General features: G+C 24.5%; 1 protein-coding gene across 1 annotated transcript; it reads left to right on the top strand.

Annotated features, from left to right (window-relative positions):
- Nucleotides 1–386: 386 nt before the first annotated feature.
- On the top strand, nucleotides 387–19942 carry LOC111621877 (zinc finger CCHC domain-containing protein 24-like). The gene is made up of 4 exons (XM_023364132.1): nucleotides 387–596; nucleotides 1316–1549; nucleotides 17240–17404; nucleotides 18929–19942. The coding sequence occupies exons 1-4, from the start codon at nucleotides 489–491 to the stop codon at nucleotides 19040–19042; spliced, it is 621 nt and encodes a 206-aa protein (XP_023219900.1). The 5' UTR covers nucleotides 387–488; the 3' UTR covers nucleotides 19043–19942.
- Nucleotides 19943–20197: the final 255 nt, after the last annotated feature.

The raw sequence follows: 20197 nt of genomic DNA, 5'->3' as shown, positions 1-20197 counted from the left end.
TACTGTGTGAGTAAATTAATATATAAACAAATGAAATAGGTACAGACTTGTGTATCTTTGTGGCTTTGCTAAGAACTTTTTTAAAAATGAAAAAATTATTTAAAAAATCAGTTTATCATCGATATTTTTATATAGAAGAAGCTAAAAAGTATAATATTGTTTCTTGAAACAATTGACGTCAGTTGTAACAAGAAGAAAAATATAAAACAAAACACTTATTGAAAGTCAACTAGTGAACATATTTGAATTGAATGATTCTTCTGTAATCTAAAAGACAAAAGTCGACAGTGTTTCATGTGTTCTTCTGTACCACTTTAGCTCCCTCTAGTGTGGCGCCCTTGGTGTAATTTGATCTCTTCACATTCTTAAAACAGTTGCGGATTGGCCCACCTCTTATGTATAGGGAATCTTGGGAGCTACAAGGCTAGCATAGGGATTAACTTGGACAGATGGAGAAGTCCGCCTAAACTGGCGGTTTACAACCCCAAATGACTTCTCTATCGTCCATCGATGCTAGTTCTTCGCTCTACCAGCCAGCCCAATTATTGAACTGGGTATATTTGACTTTAACTGATCAACCTCCGTCCAATGATCAAGTGAGTAAATATCACTTTCGTTAGTTTAAATGTAATATTATAAAGCGCATCACCTATCAGAAAAGTTATTTAGGTGAATGAAACATGAAACTCGAGGTTATTCTAACCGATAAATAAAATAAAATAAAAGTTGAAACAATAAAGTGTTACATACACCGAAAACTTTGTAACTAATTATGAAAAATGATATTATTTTTTTTAAAACTTCACTCAACTCTAGGAGTATTTTTTGCTTGATTAGTATCTATATTAAGGTATGCAAATTAATATTTTAATACATTAAAACCATTTAAAAACTCTAATAAACAATAATTATTATTTAAATATCAAAAATTAATTGTTAAAGTTATCAAATTTCGATTTGTTTAGAATATTTTGTGTATTTGACAAGGTCACCTTCTTGGTACACTATTAGTCCAGCCGCTGTTTGGTAGGATTATGTTACATTTCTAGTAATTCCTTCAGAATTATAGAATTTGTTGTATAAATATTAAGTGCATTTAACTTTAAATTGCAATTAAATTTATTATTAAAGATTTTTAAGAGTATAATATAGACTAATATCTCTAAAATTACTCTAGCTATAGTACAGTATAGCCTATAAGTGTACTGTATATAGCCTATATATATATATTTATATATATTTTTTAAATTGAAATTCCTAATTTTTTGAATATATAAAACTGTAATTTAATATGTAATTTTTTTAATATTTTCAGTCCAAATATGGTATGCCTCCAGTTTATAATACTATGCAACAGTCTCCCAATTATACTGGATATACAAACGGGAGTTATAATGGTCAAATAGGACCTAGCAATATTAACGATTTATCTGACCTTTTTTCGGATTTGAACTTAGGATTCGAACGAAAACCTTTAAAAAAACCTCCTCCTAATTATTTATGCCACTTGTGTTTTAAGAAAGGACATTATATAAAAGATTGTCCGCAGGTAAGTCAAATTTTAAGTACTTTATTTCTTATGTCATTGACATCTCCGTTATAAATTTCGAATCGTTTCCTTGTAAACTTTATTTATTTATTTATTTTTTTAAAGAATTATCTGAAAGTTACTTTAAATGATAAATGAATTGATAAAAAATTAAGTGTTGCCGTGTAAAAAGTCGTCTAGTTTTTCATTAATTACAGCAAAATTCTTAGATTTAAGCTCATAAATTAGAGCAGAAATCTGTATATTTTTTTAAAAAAAATGTATCATTTTTTGATCTTTAAAGATTTTTGTTTTAAAATGCGATAAAATATCTCATATATATCGACATTAATTTATCATTAAGAGCATTAAATAATTAGTAATCTACAAACATTCTCTTATGTCATTAATTGAAGCCAGAGTTGAATTATGCATTCTCGTATGTCATTAACATTTTTTTTTAATGTATATTCGCTCGTATTTTAATTAAAAATTTAATAAATTTATTTAAAAACCACAAAATCTTAAATTTTAAGAGATAATTCTATTTTAAAAATAGGTCACAGTATAGAAACTTTGTATGAAAGAATCAAGTATATTTTAAAACTGTTCATTGATAATGACCTTAAAATTACCATTAAAACAATGATAAATAGCTGTAAAATCAAAATAATTAAATCGTAAATCTTCCTGACACTTAATGGCATTTAGTTTATAATGCATTCCTCATATTAAACAATACAATTAATTATGTAAGCTTATATGTAAAATTATATTAAAATGTCGGTAGTAATGGTGATTGGGATGGTAAAGTTAAATTAAGTATGAAAAAAGTTGATATTATTCTTATGACAGATTTTTACTTAGAAGGCAATTGCTCTTTTCAAACCATCAACTGCCAAGATGGAAGATAGCATTTGGATTTATTCCAACAATTTGTTGTTGAAATTTAACTAGCGAACAATGAACTATTCTAAGCTTAAATGTATCATTTCGTTTTCCACATTTCTAAACATGTCTATAAGATACAAGCATATAAAATGTTCAGAATTAATATAATACCTGATTAATTATTATATTTAAAATATAATAAAGTTAATTTTATTAAATTTATACTTATAAATAATTTTTTGAAATAATTTAAAGTTAATATTTACTTATTAAGACTGATTTTAAACAATATTAAATTGAAATGTGGTGCAAAATGTGCGCCTATAAAAGGCCAATTTTTAGTAGTTTAGAATATAATTATTCGAAATTAACGACAGTTTGTCTGTAAATTTATAAACAAATACATTTAAATAATTGTTTAAAATATTTTTAAAGGTAATTTTTACTTTTCAAAATAGATTTTGAGTATTTTAAAACTATAACGTTGAACTAAATATGCGCCTATAAAATGTCAATTTTTTAGTTTTTTATAGTCGAATTAATTAAAATTAATTATAATTTGCGTATAATTTTATAAATAAATTGTTTAAAAATGTCTAAATTCAGGTGATCTTTCGTGTTATTTTTCCGTAAAGTTGACGTAAAGCTTAACATTCCATTGTATTGAGTAGAGTATAAGAATTCGTATTGGATGTTGCCAGTTGGCAGAATATTGCGACAATATGGAGTCGAAGTAAGGTCATTAGCGGATGTAATTTATCTAAAATTAAAATAATTTACGTAAAATATATTTATCTCAAGTATCAGATTTATCCTAATAAAATTTTACGATTCATTATTCGTGTTTCTGTAAAACTTTATATAGGCTATGTTATACAACATACAAATTTAAAATAAACCATTTATTTTTAAATTAAAAGGTAGAAAAACACATTAAAATACTAATTTATAATATTATTATTTCATTTTTTAATATATTAACTAATTGATTTATCTGATTAATTGATTATTTGATTATTCAACTAAAGAACATTAACTCAAATTTAAATAAACCTTCTAATTAAAATTATTTTATATTAAAAACATTTTAAAAATTAATTCGAACTGCTTTAAAATTATTTTAATAAATAGTTAATTAATTTATTATTAACTAATTTACTAATAAATGCTTTGAATTAATTTTATTAATTAAGGCTTGAAAGAAATGAAATAAAGCCGAGAGATAAATATGGAGGCTCGCTCTCTTCGAAAGCCCTAAAAATAAATAAAATAAATAAGAAGCAGATTTTTAATCATCTATAGAAAGAAATTTTTAATTTATATCACTTTTATATCATGTTTTTTTATGTAAAAAAGTTAAATTTTAGGCTAGGCAAATTGTCTTACTGACTACTTCTAAGCCTGATTCTTTCGTTTATTTAAATAGACTATATTAAATTTGTAACTAATTTAAAATAAATAAATAGAAATTACTACATTTTTTTATATTATATTAGAGTAAAACATGAATTACATTCGTTAAAATTGAATAAAACTCATAAATTTTATGCAATTAAATGACTGTAATGACACTTTGAATTTACAAATTTTCTATTTATGATTAAAAAATTATGATTATAATAAATAAAATTTTAAAAATATACTTTAAATGTTAAGGATAATTAAAGAAAGGGAATATATAATACATAATTAAGCTAAAATTTATAATAATAAATATTTTAAAATTAGTTCTTTTTTTTTAGAAATAAAGTACGGTATTTAAAGTTAAAAAGGGGACATTTTAAAAATATAATTTTTTCTCTTTTTTTAACGTTTTAAATTAATTATAAACGAAGAAAATAGCGAAGTATTAAATCAACTATTCTCTGGTGTTAAATTTATTTTATCCTCAACGGATAATTTATTAATATTAACTGAAAGGACAGGCACGTGTGTTCAAATGACGAAAGAAACGGGAACTAATCAACATCACCCAATGTGGTCTCTATGGCATTTATTACTTTTTGGCTTTATCTATCAGACGGTTGACAAGAAAGCCTCTTTATCCAGTTCACCAAGCAAGAGCAACTTCACTTAACACCACCTGGAGCGAAATATTTACTCGCTTTGTATACCCTTCAACTATTGATAATTTGATAATAAAAAATGCAATTGAATTCCATTAAAAAGATGGATTTGATAGTTTTATAAAATTGGATTAAATATATATAATTTTCTATATAATAATTAATCAAAAATTATAATTATTTGAGAGTAAAAGTAATCATTAAAGAAGTTATTTATGCGCTCTTATACATGAAAAAACTCATTAATTAGTGGCCCTAATCTTTAGAATATCGAAAATTAAATGATTAAAATATATAATTTATCTACAAATGACTTAAATTTTAAATATTATGCCATAATAATTCGAGTTCGTNAAGATGTAAACAGAAAAAAAAAATGTAACACAGATTGGTTAGAAGATTCGGTATGTTATCTAAGGACCTGGAGCCAAACACATTTTTTCTGTCTGCGGCTTTCTTTCTTTCTTTGCCTAGACATGTGGTTTATATATTAATGTTTATACTTTGGGTATTACTTGTATATGTTTATTAACAATATCAACTATTCAATTAATACCTAACATATGTGCTATAGAGCTAAATAATTATATAATTTTGCAATTAGATCACTAAATAAGTCTACTAATTCATGTATAACATTATATAGAACTTTACATCAAATTTAAGAGGTTATATTTATAAACTTATATATAATATTAAGTTCATTAAGTGTGATTTAACACCTAAATACATTTATAAGCCTATAATTAACATTAGATGAACAGTAAGTGTAATACAAACTTAAATGTAATTAGCAACACGCTTTGTCTACTCTACAAACTGTATTAATTTCAATTAAGTCACGACACTTGCAATTAATTCACTGTTTTAGATTGACAAATTTAATTAATTAAGTATAAATATTTATTTTAATATCGCGTAATTAATGAATAACATTAAAATATGAACAATGAGTAAAGAAATTTGAAAAAAAGTCACGTTTTAAAACGTTATGTTCCAATTATAGAGCAAAAGTGCAACACGAAACTGTGGCTGTCGTTCACAGACAATAAACCATCCTCTAGTAACGGAAATCACTTAAAGCGTCCTGTCATCGCTTTAATAAAGCTGCTTAAACAAGAGACACAAACAAACTTAAATCCTAAAGAATTTACTTATTGCACCATACAATTTACGTAAATACAATTTGCTATCTTCTAGAAACAAGACTTTGTAAGTGTCACATAAAAACATTTACTAATCGTACAATTTACAGGATCACATTTATCTTCTCTGTACCTTTTTTCTGTTCAGTGAGGCCAAAACTCCTTTAACAGCTTTTTTCCGTTTTTTTTTTTTTTTTGTTTTTAATTATGATAAAATTACAATTAACTATATTCGTACATACTGATTGTATTATATGTATAATTAATAATACCTCAAAATATAAAAGTTTCATTAAAATTTAGAACAAACTTCATTTACTAATATCAATAGTTTATTCTACACTGAATTATTAGTAAATTTCACGAAATTCCTGATTATCTAGAATTCATTTACTGACAGTTTAGTACAGAATATACTTGAAAATTTTACTATTAAAAGCTAATTTCATGATATTCATGATGAACCTAACCTCCGTTAAGAGTGAATTAAGTGCATGATTTAACTTAACATAATATACTGTACTTTATTAATTTTAACATATTAATTATCAATATAAATCATATTTTAAAAATAAACTAAGCTAAAAATTTTGGAATTAAAGAAAATTATTTAAATCTGTGAAACTGTTTTTTAAATCAGAATTTTAACAATTTTGAAATGTTTATGATCTATAATCAGAAATACAAATATAGTATATTGTATAATTCATCCGGATGAATCATTTTCCGAATTTGTCAACTCTTACTATAATAAGATTAAAAATACTTGTATAACGTTTTAAATATTATATTCTAGTATTTTTTGTTGTAATAATAATCCAATGGTAACAAACTGGATGATATATGCTAATTAGACAACTAAAGATTAAAAAATGAAATTAGGATAAATTTAATAATCGTTTTTGTCCTTCGAAAGAAAAAGTATATACTGTATAGAATAAATGAGTAATTATTTATTGTGACATCGTCACAATGCAGGGCTGCAATTTTTAATTTATTTAATATAACATATATGCTCTTTACATCAAATTAGTACTGTAGTGTCTTGCCCCTGTACATCGTACTTTTCCTTTAACAGTAGAGTCGTGCCAGTCATCTATTAATTCCTTTTAGGGGAAACTTTTTGAACTATAACAACGTAACTTCCGGTTTGCTTCGGAAGTTCTTATACAGTTAAGCAGGGCCTCCTTCTCTAAAGTTTCAGTGTCTGGTCTCGACTTTCATCTATCTTTCTCTGTTCTCCAGATTAAAGAAAGACGGACAGACGAACAGACGGACGGACAACAGTGGGAATTTTATGTCTACTTTTTTTTTTAAATTACAGCCCAATTATCTTTCCAATACATTTTTCAGATTGTTATCTCGAATAGAACTTATGTGATTGCAGTTTTAAAGTGTCGAAGGATTTAATGTCAACGATGTCTAATTGAATAAATATGATATTCAATAAAAAAACTTTTAAAAATCCAATTAAAGACGTCTGAAAGCGTTTTTTTCTTAATAAATTATTGCTAGATTTTTATGACTTCTTTGTTTTATTTCCCAAGGATGTTGTTTTTCACAAGCAACCATAGAATGAAATGTAGAAGTTAATAATCAAAAATTAAAACCACATAATTATTATTTTTACAATGTTGTAGATCAAATTTTTTTTTAAAAAAATTAATATAATTATATTAAAAGTTATCTAAACTTTTAATGTATTAAATCATTGTATAGGCCTACGTTACGGCTAAAGCCAAGTTTTTTCTTTTGGTGAGAACAGGAACAATCTATTTATTTTAAACTTTAAAATTAAAACAATTAAAAGATTAAAAGATGACATGCATAAAGCGTACTTTATACGCTTTATGCAAGTCATGAGTTGCTAAAGCTGACATAATTCAATAACGAATGGATGAAGCAAGAATAATACTTAAAATTCAGGTTTTATCCACCCCATTTAGGATAAATCCATGCATTTCTGGATAATCTCGGCTTTTTCCTCTTGTGACTTTGGATAAAGCATATTTTATATGGATAAAGTTCAAAATTAATGGATTGTTACCTCCTGCTTTAATCAAAAGATTTGGATGTAGTTAGCATTAGCCGATTAATCCTAACTTTATTCGATTCATGGGCTTTAACGTAACACATAATATACGTATATAATATTCTTCAATTATTTAAATCAAATTAACATAGAGTTAGTTCAATGCTTCAGGAATTTACTTTGAAATTATTAATACGTTCAATTTAATACATACTATTTAAATTATCAATATATTTTGAAGAAAATGTTTTAATATTTTGTCATATAATATTACAAAATTTAAACATTTATTAATAATTTAACATATATTTTTCTTTGTAACAATAATGTTCTTCTTTATAATTTAATTTTTCATGTTAAAGATCTAAAATCCTTTAGCACTTTGAACTATAATAGCATATACTGTACAGTACAGTACATAAAGTCCTTATGCATTTTAAAAATGCATAAATTAGATACTATCCAAGATGAAAACAATCTGTAAAATGTATTGGAAAAATATTATATTCTAGTATTTTTTGTTGTAATAATAATCCAATGGTAACAAACTGGATGATATATGCTAATTAGACAACTAAAGATTAAAAAATGAAATTAGGATAAATTTAATAATCGTTTTTGTCCTTCGAAAGAAAAAGTATATACTGTATAGAATAAATGAGTAATTATTTATTGTGACATCGTCACAATGCAGGGCTGCAATTTTTAATTTATTTAATATAACATATATGCTCTTTACATCAAATTAGTACTGTAGTGTCTTGCCCCTGTACATCGTACTTTTCCTTTAACAGTAGAGTCGTGCCAGTCATCTATTAATTCCTTTTAGGGGAAACTTTTTGAACTATAACAACGTAACTTCCGGTTTGCTTCGGAAGTTCTTATACAGTTAAGCAGGGCCTCCTTCTCTAAAGTTTCAGTGTCTGGTCTCGACTTTCATCTATCTTTCTCTGTTCTCCAGATTAAAGAAAGACGGACAGACGAACAGACGGACGGACAACAGTGGGAATTTTATGTCTACTTTTTTTTTTAAATTACAGCCCAATTATCTTTCCAATACATTTTTCAGATTGTTATCTCGAATAGAACTTATGTGATTGCAGTTTTAAAGTGTCGAAGGATTTAATGTCAACGATGTCTAATTGAATAAATATGATATTCAATAAAAAAAACTTTTAAAAATCCAATTAAAGACGTCTGAAAGCGTTTTTTTCTTAATAAATTATTGCTAGATTTTTATGACTTCTTTGTTTTATTTCCCAAGGATGTTGTTTTTCACAAGCAACCATAGAATGAAATGTAGAAGTTAATAATCAAAAATTAAAACCACATAATTATTATTTTTACAATGTTGTAGATCAAATTTTTTTTTTAAAAAATCATTATAAACTTACATATTTTATTAATTTCCATTAGTTCACGCGTATTGTCTATATTTGTATACTATAAAATACTAATANATACAGTTGATGTACCAAAATAGTGTTTAGTTTTTATAGAATATAAGTTTTTTGTTTAATTGTACAATAATACATTTTTGTAATATCATTAAAAATGCATCTAGTTAACAATTTGTAACTAGGTACAGGTATATTTTCATTTTTACTATTTTGTATTATTTAATTGTTAATTTTATATTACATGTTTCTCTCTAAATAAATTTAAGGGGAGGTAATTTGTCTTTTTGCGACATAAATGCTTGAGCGGGCGCTGTTATAAATAAATCTAAACGAGAAAATTATAAATAAACATATATTTAGAATATTAATAATTTAAATTTAAATTATTAATTAATAAATATACATTTATTACAAGTATTATTTCAAAAGTTTTAAGTTCAAAAATATGCAAAAGCTATGCTAAAATTTTAAGCATCTTAGAAGTCTTGCTTATTTTTGGTCCTAAAATTTGGTCATGAAATTCAATGTAATTTTTATACAAAACTAATAAAAAAAAAACGAAAAATTTAAAGAAAAACATTTCTAATAATATATTCACACTTTAGGATGATTTTTATTATAAATGAATGCATATCAAATTTTTCGGTTTTAATTAGTTTTCGATAGAAATTGCACTGAATTTCATAGCCAAATTTTAGGACCAAAAATAAGCAAAAATTCTTCTAAGATGCTTAAAATTTTAGCATAGTTTTTGTATATTTTTCATCTTCAAATTTTCGAAATAATACTTACAATAAGGGTATATTTATCACAAATGCTGACGTATAGGGATTAATATCTATCCAGAAATACACGTTAAAAACCATTCTATTTAATTTTCATAATCGAAAAGCACGATGAACAGCATACTCTTTAACTTTGAAAACTATACATCATTCTGTTCAATTTTTTGAGTTAAAAGTGTAAACAATAGAGAGATTTGTAGACATAAGACATTGATAATTTAATAAGAAGATATTTAATCACAAAATATCTCACACTTTTATATTCTCTGACGATTATAACTGAAACAATTCGAGAAAATAAATTTACAAACTTCCAAATATGAATTCTTTTAACTAAATAAAATTTAATTTTTTAATTCTATGTTAATAATGGAATTGTGTATGTGTAATTAAATGTATGTTTTTCTAATAAATCAATAAATTCTGAGAATTATTTAAAAAAAAATTGAATGTTAATTTCATCATTATCATTTCGTAGATATAATTTGTCGACAATTTTAGAAGATTTTACGATATTTTCGTTAAAATAACTTCCTTCCACTAATAGCTACGTGAAGAATTAAGCTTCTAGAGTCTATATTATAAACATTTAAGATCTTTAGCAATTACAAAGAGTAATAAAACTAATTATTGTATTTACATTCCTTTAATTAATACGTTTATCAATTATATTTTTTAGGTATGATTAAACGAATTCTGAGAAATATAAGGAATTTGTTTATTCATCATATTTAGCCTATTATTCAGTAAATTCAGTAGTTTTTACTAATATAAGAAACACGAGAACATTGCAAAATAGTGTAAATATTGAAATTTCACATATTTTTCTAAATTAAGAAGTTAGAAATGTTAACAAAATCTCTATATAATTTTAAAAATTAACATAACATAATTTTACGAGTTACCTACATTTATATCATAAAAACATAATAAAATCATAAGGAAAAATAAGCTTATAGAAGTAATTAATTATACATTTATAGTAGTTTAGTGATGTAAAATTCTGTTATATACTATTGAAGAAATTATAATTAATTCATTCAATTACTATTACAGTAAGAATAAATATCATTAATTTTTTTTATTATGTTTTGATATCTAAAAATAATAAAATATTTCCCAAATTTTCGCAATTTTTAAAACAATATGAACTGATAGTTTATATCCGGAAATTCAAGAATTTACGAGTTTATATTAAAAATGTTTGATTTAAAAAATAATTTTACTTCAAATATAAAGAAGTTTCTGATTAAATTTCGTATATTTATAAATTTTAAGCAAATTAAAAGCTAATAAGAATTACTGTTAAAAATGTAAACAATTTTACATTTATATTTACATTTTTTAGCAAATTTTTAAATAAAAACATCAACACTTGTTATATTCAAATGTAGTTATTAAAATAGATTTGTTTTGGAAATATTAACATCTTATTATTAAATAAATATATATTTATAGAAATTGTAAAAATTATGGTTTAAAATGTTTTTATCAAGTCGTTTTTAATGTACAGTAAATTATTTTGTCAAACCGTGATAACTCAATGGATATATTTTTACATGAAAGCTAAATTATATTATCGAAATAATAATACAATTATAAATAGATATAGTATATACGTATTCAAAAATACATATAGATCGATGTAGTCCCGAGACACTTATATCCCAGTCTATTAATAAATCAAAATAGTGTTAAAACGTTGTATTAGTTTTTAATTAATAAAAATTTGACAAAAATAAACTTATTTAATATACAAGAAATATAAAAAAGTAAAGTATCTGTAGCAGCTATTTTTTAGGTTTCCATACAGAGAAAAACGGCCTGATGGCCTCAAGTTTAAAGGGTCTTAAATAATTGTTCTATTGTTCTTCATGAGATAGGACATACATGTATATAATTATTATTATATTAATTTTAAAATATATAATATAAACTTAAAAATGTTAGAAAACTTTAGCCTAAGATCTATTTAAAGTGTATATTTCTAATTAATAATATTTATGTTTTAATCTGAACAGGACAATTCGTTTTATTTAGGATAATGAAACTTATTAAATAATTTTATTAATTGATACAATTATTTTGAAATAAGCAAATATTTACATTCATTATATATTATCCTTTACGATTGTAAACATACTTTAAAGCATTAAAATTGTGCTATTTAAGGAAGTCTGGCATTATTCACACAACTTCAAAAATATTCAGTGGATTAACTCTATTAAGATTAAATATTAATCCGCACCTTTTTCTGTTTTTTGCTGACTTTTGTATTTTGACTTACAGTAAATAAATAAGTAGATTATTAAATCAAAAAATTAAATTTTCAAACGATTTCAAAGGAAATCTGTAATTTTTAGAACATTATTAAAATTACAATTAACTATATTCATACATACTGATTGTATTATATGTATAAAAATTAGATAAAAACATACAAACTTTTAATATAAATAAGCAAGCAAATCTAGAAAATATTTGAATAAAATCTTTAGCTTTTTTGAGTTTTTTAAAAATCGTTTCTGATGCCAAAATTAACAACAATAAATTTAATTCTTTAAATCTTATCTCAAATTTTTCTCTTATTTCGAATATTTTTCAAAAACTCATTTTTTTTCCTGTTAATGTTACTAAAATCTTAAAATTAATTTAATATTTATTTATATAAAAATGTTTCCTAAACTATCAAACTTTTAATTGCACAGATGGATTTGGAGAAAGGATTATTTCTTTTCTACTCGTATATCCTCTTCCACACTATCCCTTTATTCCTTCTTCTCTTCTATTCACTGCATTATCAAAAATTCAAGAACTATTATATTTTTAAGATTTAATTAAAACAATGAAAAATTCATAAATCGATGCAAATATTAAAATACAAAAAAAAATGAATTTTGGAAAATTTTAATCAATAATAATATTATTATTTTAAGATAATTGCGAGCATTCGGAAAGCATCAATCTATTAAGAAAAGTTTGTGCATTTGAATGGCAATAATTATTTTATGTTAAAAAAGGAATGTTAAAAATATTCATTAATTAATGGAGATATTTAACATATTTTTAGTGATGATAAAATGTAGTCGTCATATATATTAAATTAAAGATAAAATATAATCTTATCTTTAATCTAGGAATTGCATGTAATTTCATACATTTAACTGAATAAAGTCCATAAATTAGTTTTTACAGATAAAATTATAAAGTCATTAATTTGTTTTCGTTTCGAAGTATGATGACTTCTATAAGTAGAAATTGTCAAAGTGATTTTTATGAAGATGAATTAGAAGAAAGAATATTGAGATATGAATCTGAAGATTATGATGATGAATATTATGAAACTAAAAATGAATACAGTGTAGAATATGGGATAGAAAACAATAATGAACGTGAATATGAAAAGGAAAACAGCGATGAATATATAATTGAATATGAAACAGCAGACAGTAATGATTATAAAAGTGAGTATGAAGAAGATACTACTGACGATTATGAAGGTGAATATGAAAAGGAAAACAGCGATGATTATGAAAGTGAATATGAAACAGTAGACAGTAATGATTATGAAAGTGAGGACACTTCTGGCGATTATGAAAGTGAACATATAATTTCTGGTGAAGAAGAAAGTGGTAACGATAGTGAGGTAAACTATGACAGAATACAATTTTAAAATAATATAAAATTTTTCTGAAACATTCAAGAATGCGTTAACATTTTTCGAAAGTTAAATGTGTTATAATATAGTAACAAATCTGAACGTCAAACATCTGCTCAAAACTGCTAATAAGATATTTTCGTTACGCTTTCATGATAGTAGAGTACTGTATATAAAAATATTAGTATAAAATATGAGTGTTTAATTTATGTTTACAAACTAAGGTAAAAGCAATATTCGTCCGATAATACAGTGTATAATGAAATTGAAATATTTTTATATTGTTTTTTAGTACAGTCAAATGATTTTCGTGCTTAAAATGTATAGAAAAAATTATAAGAAAACAGAGAGTTATTTTCAATATAAGTTATATTGTTTATAACTTTTATAAATTTCTTTTAATGATAAATTAACAATTATTATAGTTATTTCCTAATACATCATATTTGACAATGCTTGAAAACTTATCTAAAATTTAATAAATTGCTTATAGTTTATTGCATTGTCGTTTCAAAATATTACAGATAAATCTAAAAGATTATCTGTAAGAAATGAATAAGCCTATTTGCTACATTTAGTGATGTATAATTTACATAGCAGCTTAAATCTTAAAAAATGGCATAAATTTTCTATATGTTTGATAATATTCATTATTTAAATATAAACCTATTTGCAAAAATACACTGAACACTCTACATCAATTAGAAATTTGAAACTAGAATATTATGATTATTAATATAAAAAATAAAGGAAGGAATATTACTACATGCAAGTGATATAGTACAGTACTGTATATATATATAGGCCTGCGTGCTTACTTTTAAGTAAATGAACTGCTAAACTGATACAATGTACTGTATATTATACCATGACTAGATCAAGTATCATAATATATATTCAAAAACTGATGAAACTGTAGACGATTAAATAGGAAAATATATACGTAACATGTATTCATGAATCCATCATAATGCTATACAGTATCTTATAATCTACATAAATGGATATACAGTAACTTATATATTTATATATGAATATGAATGTAATTAATAAATAAATATGGATATAGGTAGATAACATAATTTATCATAAACATGATATCATTCAGAGTTCGCCCACCAATGGCCAATTGGATAAAACCACCGAACATTGATAGTTGATTGCAGGTTCGTGCCTTATCAACGAGCTGGCCACGTGGAGTTTTCTGGTATTTCTTCACGTTCTTCACCTGAATAGAGTACAGTTTTCAATAGAAAGTTCTGGGAAATATCCTCTTGACAGATCGCCCATTTATTCCATCTGTCCAACTAATTGTGGGTTTGGCCGCTCCATTTTGGGCCTACAATGGGCATGATATAAAGAACCTCTTAATTTCAGATCGGAGAATATAAAAAAGAAAAATATTAAGACAATATGATCAAAAGTACGAAACAGGTCAAAAAAATGAAATAAAGTGTTAAATCAGATTATCATTTCTGTACGAATGCCATCAAAATTGTCAAAAAGTCACATCTCGATTAAAATTATGGCTATCACCTCTTTTGGGCAAATATTGACTTTTTTTACTTTTTGGGAAAGGTACTAGCTTTTTTCAGAAAACAAGAGTTTGAGATCTCTTATCATTATCAGGAAATAGAAAGTGTTGTTTTCATGATGATGATAACTTACATGGTATTAAATATTTAATATAACTCAATATTTATAAGGTAAATTAATCAAAAATAATACTAAATTTCAATTCATACATCAATTAAAATTTACTAAAATGAAAGTTTTTCTTTAAAATATTATGACTACTTGATTCATTGATTCATAAAAATATTTTTAGTTGCTAAAATTTCTTTTAAAATTATTATATTTGAGTATTTTGATAATAAATGATTAAGAAAAATTCAATATCTCCATTGCTATTAGTTCAAAAAACTTTAAATGATAACAAATCTAAATTAAATATCTAATCCCTTAAGGAGAATTTAAATTCTTAAAAAACATTCTTTCTAAAACCTTCCAGGAAACAAATATAGAAATTTTTGATAACATCTCTTAAATTCTTATAATTTAACAAAATAAAAATGCTTTTTCTTCCCTTTAAAAGACATCAATTATATTCAAGGCTGTCAAATAATGTAAACATTTAGTAATTAAATTCATTTATCTGTATTTTTTCAATATATTCGTAAAAGATGTATTATTTTACTGATTTGATTTACTTGTAAATACTTCTTTGTATTTTTTTTCTTTTAATGAAGATAAACAGAAATTTTAGATGATCAAATTTGATATGGCTCAGAAGTTTATAATTTAGAAAAGGATATTTTTATCAACCTTCTAAAATCCTACTCTAAACCTTCTTTTAATGAAAAAAAAATTAAATTATCAATAAATTTTAATTTTATATCATTATTATTTAAATTACATATACAATTTTTATAATACAATACTTCAATTCAAAATTGCCAATTTAAATGCCCTACTTTACTACAACACAATGTGCTTTAAGTACTTTTTTTTAAAATTAAATTAACATTATCAAATTTCTTAAAAATTACTGATCAAACTGTTTGATAAGTGTACTTTTTTTAGAACATAACTATTTTAGCATAGTGATGTTTATTTATTAATAAACATAGGAAGCTATTCATTTTATATTATTATATTTTGTTTAATTAAAATTAGAGGAAATTCTTTATTCAAGTAATGAACTGTTTATAATAAAATCAGTTCATTACTTGAATATTGTTTACATCTTTTTGAGTTATGTTTTAAGATTTATCATGTCATAATGTCTTTTTAAAGGGCATGTTCATGAATTGAACATATGTGAATTACAGTATATTAAATAGTGTATTTAATTATAAAAAGTATTGCTTATATGCGATATACATTAAATATTATTTAAAAATTTTTAAGATCCAATTATTATGTCTGATGCATAAAAATTTTTCATTCTACTTACAAGTGTGCTTCTTATTGGTTAATACTTTTTAACGTCATTATTGAAATTAATTTTTATGAATAAAATGCCATCTGGTTTTATAAGATTTANTATATATATATATAATTTAATATAAAATTAAATAAAAATATATAAAATAAATTATTACTTTAATCTTAAAATATGGCAATGAATTAATAATATTATTTGCTATGTTAAATACTATCTCTAATTTATTTTAATTTAATATAATTTAAAATAATAGTCAGTTTTAAATATAATTAATAAATTCGAAAATTTGAACGTATTCATTTTACATTGATACTAGAATTATTTCAAATTCTATAACTTATAACCTTTAATTAATTATGAAAAAGTTAGATACAGTAGAGCCTCCAAAACTCGGCCTAATGTGGACCGAAGGGTGGCCGAGTTTGTGAAAATGCCGGGTTATCGGGAATGGGGTTAAAAAAGGATAAGTATGCATGTTTCCTCAGAAAATATTGTATTGTACTTGTATGTATTGTTTGCTTGAGGATACAACAGAGAATAAACTGCCCAAATACCCTTAAACAAAGGAAAAGTACGTCCTTTATGAAGGCATAGAGCCTTTTACGAGAGCTTTTATACTTTTATAAAGCTGTCTATAATAAAAATTAATTAGCTAAGGATTTTTTTGCCCTGCCAAGATATGGCCGAGTTATCCGGAGTGCCGGGTTATTGATTGCCGAGTTTTCGAGGCTCTACTGTAATTTATATTAAAACAACACTAAACAATTTTTTAAATTTAATTTTCTAGGCTAGGCCCAAAGGAGAAGGCCTGACGCCATATCAAGGCAAAAAACGTTGCTTCGGTGAGTACAAATGTCCAAAATGTAAACGGAAGTGGATGAGTGGCAACAGCTGGGCCAATATGGGTCAAGAGTGTATCAAATGTCATATCAACGTCTACCCTCACAAACAGGTAAATGACCTGACAGAACTTTTATTCTCTGCACCTACCTAACTTTTAATATTTATTTATGTGAATATAATGTACACATGGAACCAAAATGGCGCCTGTACAAAGAAATTAATATAAAAGTTTACATTCTTTTCGCATTTAAAAAACTTGTTATACATACATAAAACATAAAAACATAAATACATAAATACATAAAACATAAATACACTGCTTAGATGGTGCACATTAACAATCCCATAGCCAGGAAAAATTCATTGGGATGCTAGAAGAACAAATTGAAAAAATTGTGACCGGTACTTTTGTTTTTTCAGCCAATGATTTACCTATTAGCTACAGTTTAAGTGTGAAAATAAGTAACAGTAGTCTAAGTTTATGCAATGAAAGCGAAAGCGTATATTACACTACTGACTAAGCTGAGGGGGCTTAGCTACCTGATAGCTGCTGTAGCTACGGTCTTTCATTAAATAGAATTAACTTATTATTAGATGAATATGAAACTTTCAAATTTACTCATGAAATAAAATGATAACTGTACAATAGAACTAATATGCGAATTTATAATTTACTTGCATTTAAAAAACTGCAATTACATATATGAATTAAAACATGAAAGTTTTGCGGGAAACTAAAATGGGGGCTGTACATTGGAGCTAAAATTCAAGTTTACAGATTAGTTCCATTTTAAAAATTACAATTATATATGTACATATGAAAGTAAAAAAATGAAAATTCGCTCATTAAAATTGTGCTATTTTGCATTATACTTACTCATCAAATTAAAAAGCTGATTATTAATTTAGTTTGGACAGAATGGTCCAAAAGCCAGCTAATTATTGTAAAAACTAAATGCAATTAACTAAATTAAGCAAAAATGTGTAACAATAGTACTAGTATTTTTTATTGTTTTCACTTGTTTTGTAAAAGGTTAAACGCCTTATAAGTTTGTAGTTCATATTTATAAGTAGGTTATACCTACACATAAAAGACCTGGTTAATTGACTTTTGGACCACTCTGTATGTATGTTTATATATAAACGTAAAGCATACAAATTCACGCATAGAATTAAAATGATTGATATCGAATGGAGCTAAAATTCAAGTTTAAGCGAATTTAATACATATTACTTTTAAAACTGGATATATATTTTCAAAAAATGAAAGCATGTGAAACCAAAATAATGTTTAGATATTAGAAACTAAAATACGTTTTACTTTAAATACTTTGTAACTATAATTACTGTATAAGAATATGTAGCCCAGTACTCTTTTACATCGAGATCTGCTTGGGGTCTATGGCTTTAGAATGCCCAAAATAAGCTAACGAATTCATTTTTAACAGTATTTAAAAAGGAATCCAATTCACCTGTTTCTCTATGACCCATAAACACAAAATTTGGAAATTGATACGTGAATTAAAAATTGCGACTCGTATAAATGGAAATATGAGTTAATGATTCATTTTCAATGCATTTGTACTTCAAAAATTCCTTATTTTATTAAAAAAATTAAATTATTTTCTTACAGCGTCCCTTAGAAAAACCGGACGGTCTTGACGTTTCGGACCAAAGCAAAGAACATCCTCAACATTTATGCGAAAAATGTAAAACAGTTGGTTATTATTGTCGTCGTGTTCAATAATATTCATCGTCTTCAGCATCTAGTCACATAAATAATGTAAATTGTTCCAACTATATCAATTCTTAAATGAAATTAATCAATTTAGGCACTATTTTACATTTCCACGATAAAAAAAAACACTTGATTTTTTGTAAAAATTTCAGTAATTTAAGATTTTTTTGGTGTTATTAGAACTAATTTGGCAAACTGCTCGAATTTGTAACATTGCCAAAACGTTAGTTGATTTCTCATAGCTGTGTTCTATTTGCAGTGGAATTTGACCGACTCTCTTGTTGGATGCTCATTTTCATATACATTCTTAGGGATGGTGGTTTTCCCTATTAACTAATGCGTTAATTAACCTTATTAGACATTCTATCTTATATCCCTGTCATATTTATGAGTACAAATTGTGTCAAACCATTGCCATTCTATGAAGTAAAACAATATGAGCTCTTGTTTGAAATTTTTTTAAAATATATTTTTACATTTAGAAAAAACAATTAATTTTAAAAAGTAATGTATAAAATTATGTAAACAAGTGCCTTAATTAAGAAATAAATAATTAATAAAAAAAATAGGTTGTGCTCAAAAATGGCGGATATATACTGTATGTATTGTGCCTTTGTCCATTTCTGCAAGATTTTAACAAAAAAACCTGAAGAAAACTCGTGTCTTTTTAGAATATATTTTACTTAAAATATATTAAAAAAATCAAGCTTAATTAATATAAATATATATAAATTTTGATTTTATTTAAATGTATCACTGGTTTTATAGTGTTAATTTAATTGGCATTTAGTTGTATAATTTTCAAGTTTTAAATGAGTTGTAAAATATCATGAAATATTGCAAGAAGTTTTGCTTAAAAAAATTTTTTTTGTGCAAACTTTTAATATTGGTTCAACTTTTTTTTGTATATTATAAGGTGCAAAACTTCCTATTTTCATTTTAATTTTATTTTATAATCTTAATTAACATAAATCAAATAACATGGATTTATATGTAAATTATATGCAATATTTTTGTTTTTAATTTGATGAGACATATTTTATTATATATACACAGGGTAGCCCAAAAATCAGTTAACCATTGCAGAGACTAAATTTCTGACTCACAAAATTTGTTTAAAATTATTGTAAATTATCAAAATTTACTACAGTTTTTTTTCAAATT

Source organism: Centruroides sculpturatus, unplaced genomic scaffold (genome assembly GCF_000671375.1).
Source record: "Centruroides sculpturatus isolate CEXI.00-Female unplaced genomic scaffold, Cexi_2.0 scaffold184, whole genome shotgun sequence".
NCBI lineage: Eukaryota > Metazoa > Arthropoda > Arachnida > Scorpiones > Buthidae > Centruroides > Centruroides sculpturatus.
The sequence above is the reverse complement of the archived record's forward strand: the minus strand, read 5'-3'. Positions and strand labels throughout refer to the sequence as shown.

Excerpts from the sequence above, each read along its gene's own strand:
- LOC111621877 (XM_023364132.1), top strand. The coding sequence starts at position 489 with ATGACTTCTCTATCGTCCATCGATGCTAGTTCTTCGCTCTACCAGCCA. Across the intron at positions 597-1,315 it reads AACCTCCGTCCAATGATCAA|TCCAAATATGGTATGCCTCC; the intron begins GTGAGTAAATAT and ends TAATATTTTCAG. Across the intron at positions 17,405-18,928 it reads ACGTCTACCCTCACAAACAG|CGTCCCTTAGAAAAACCGGA; the intron begins GTAAATGACCTG and ends ATTTTCTTACAG.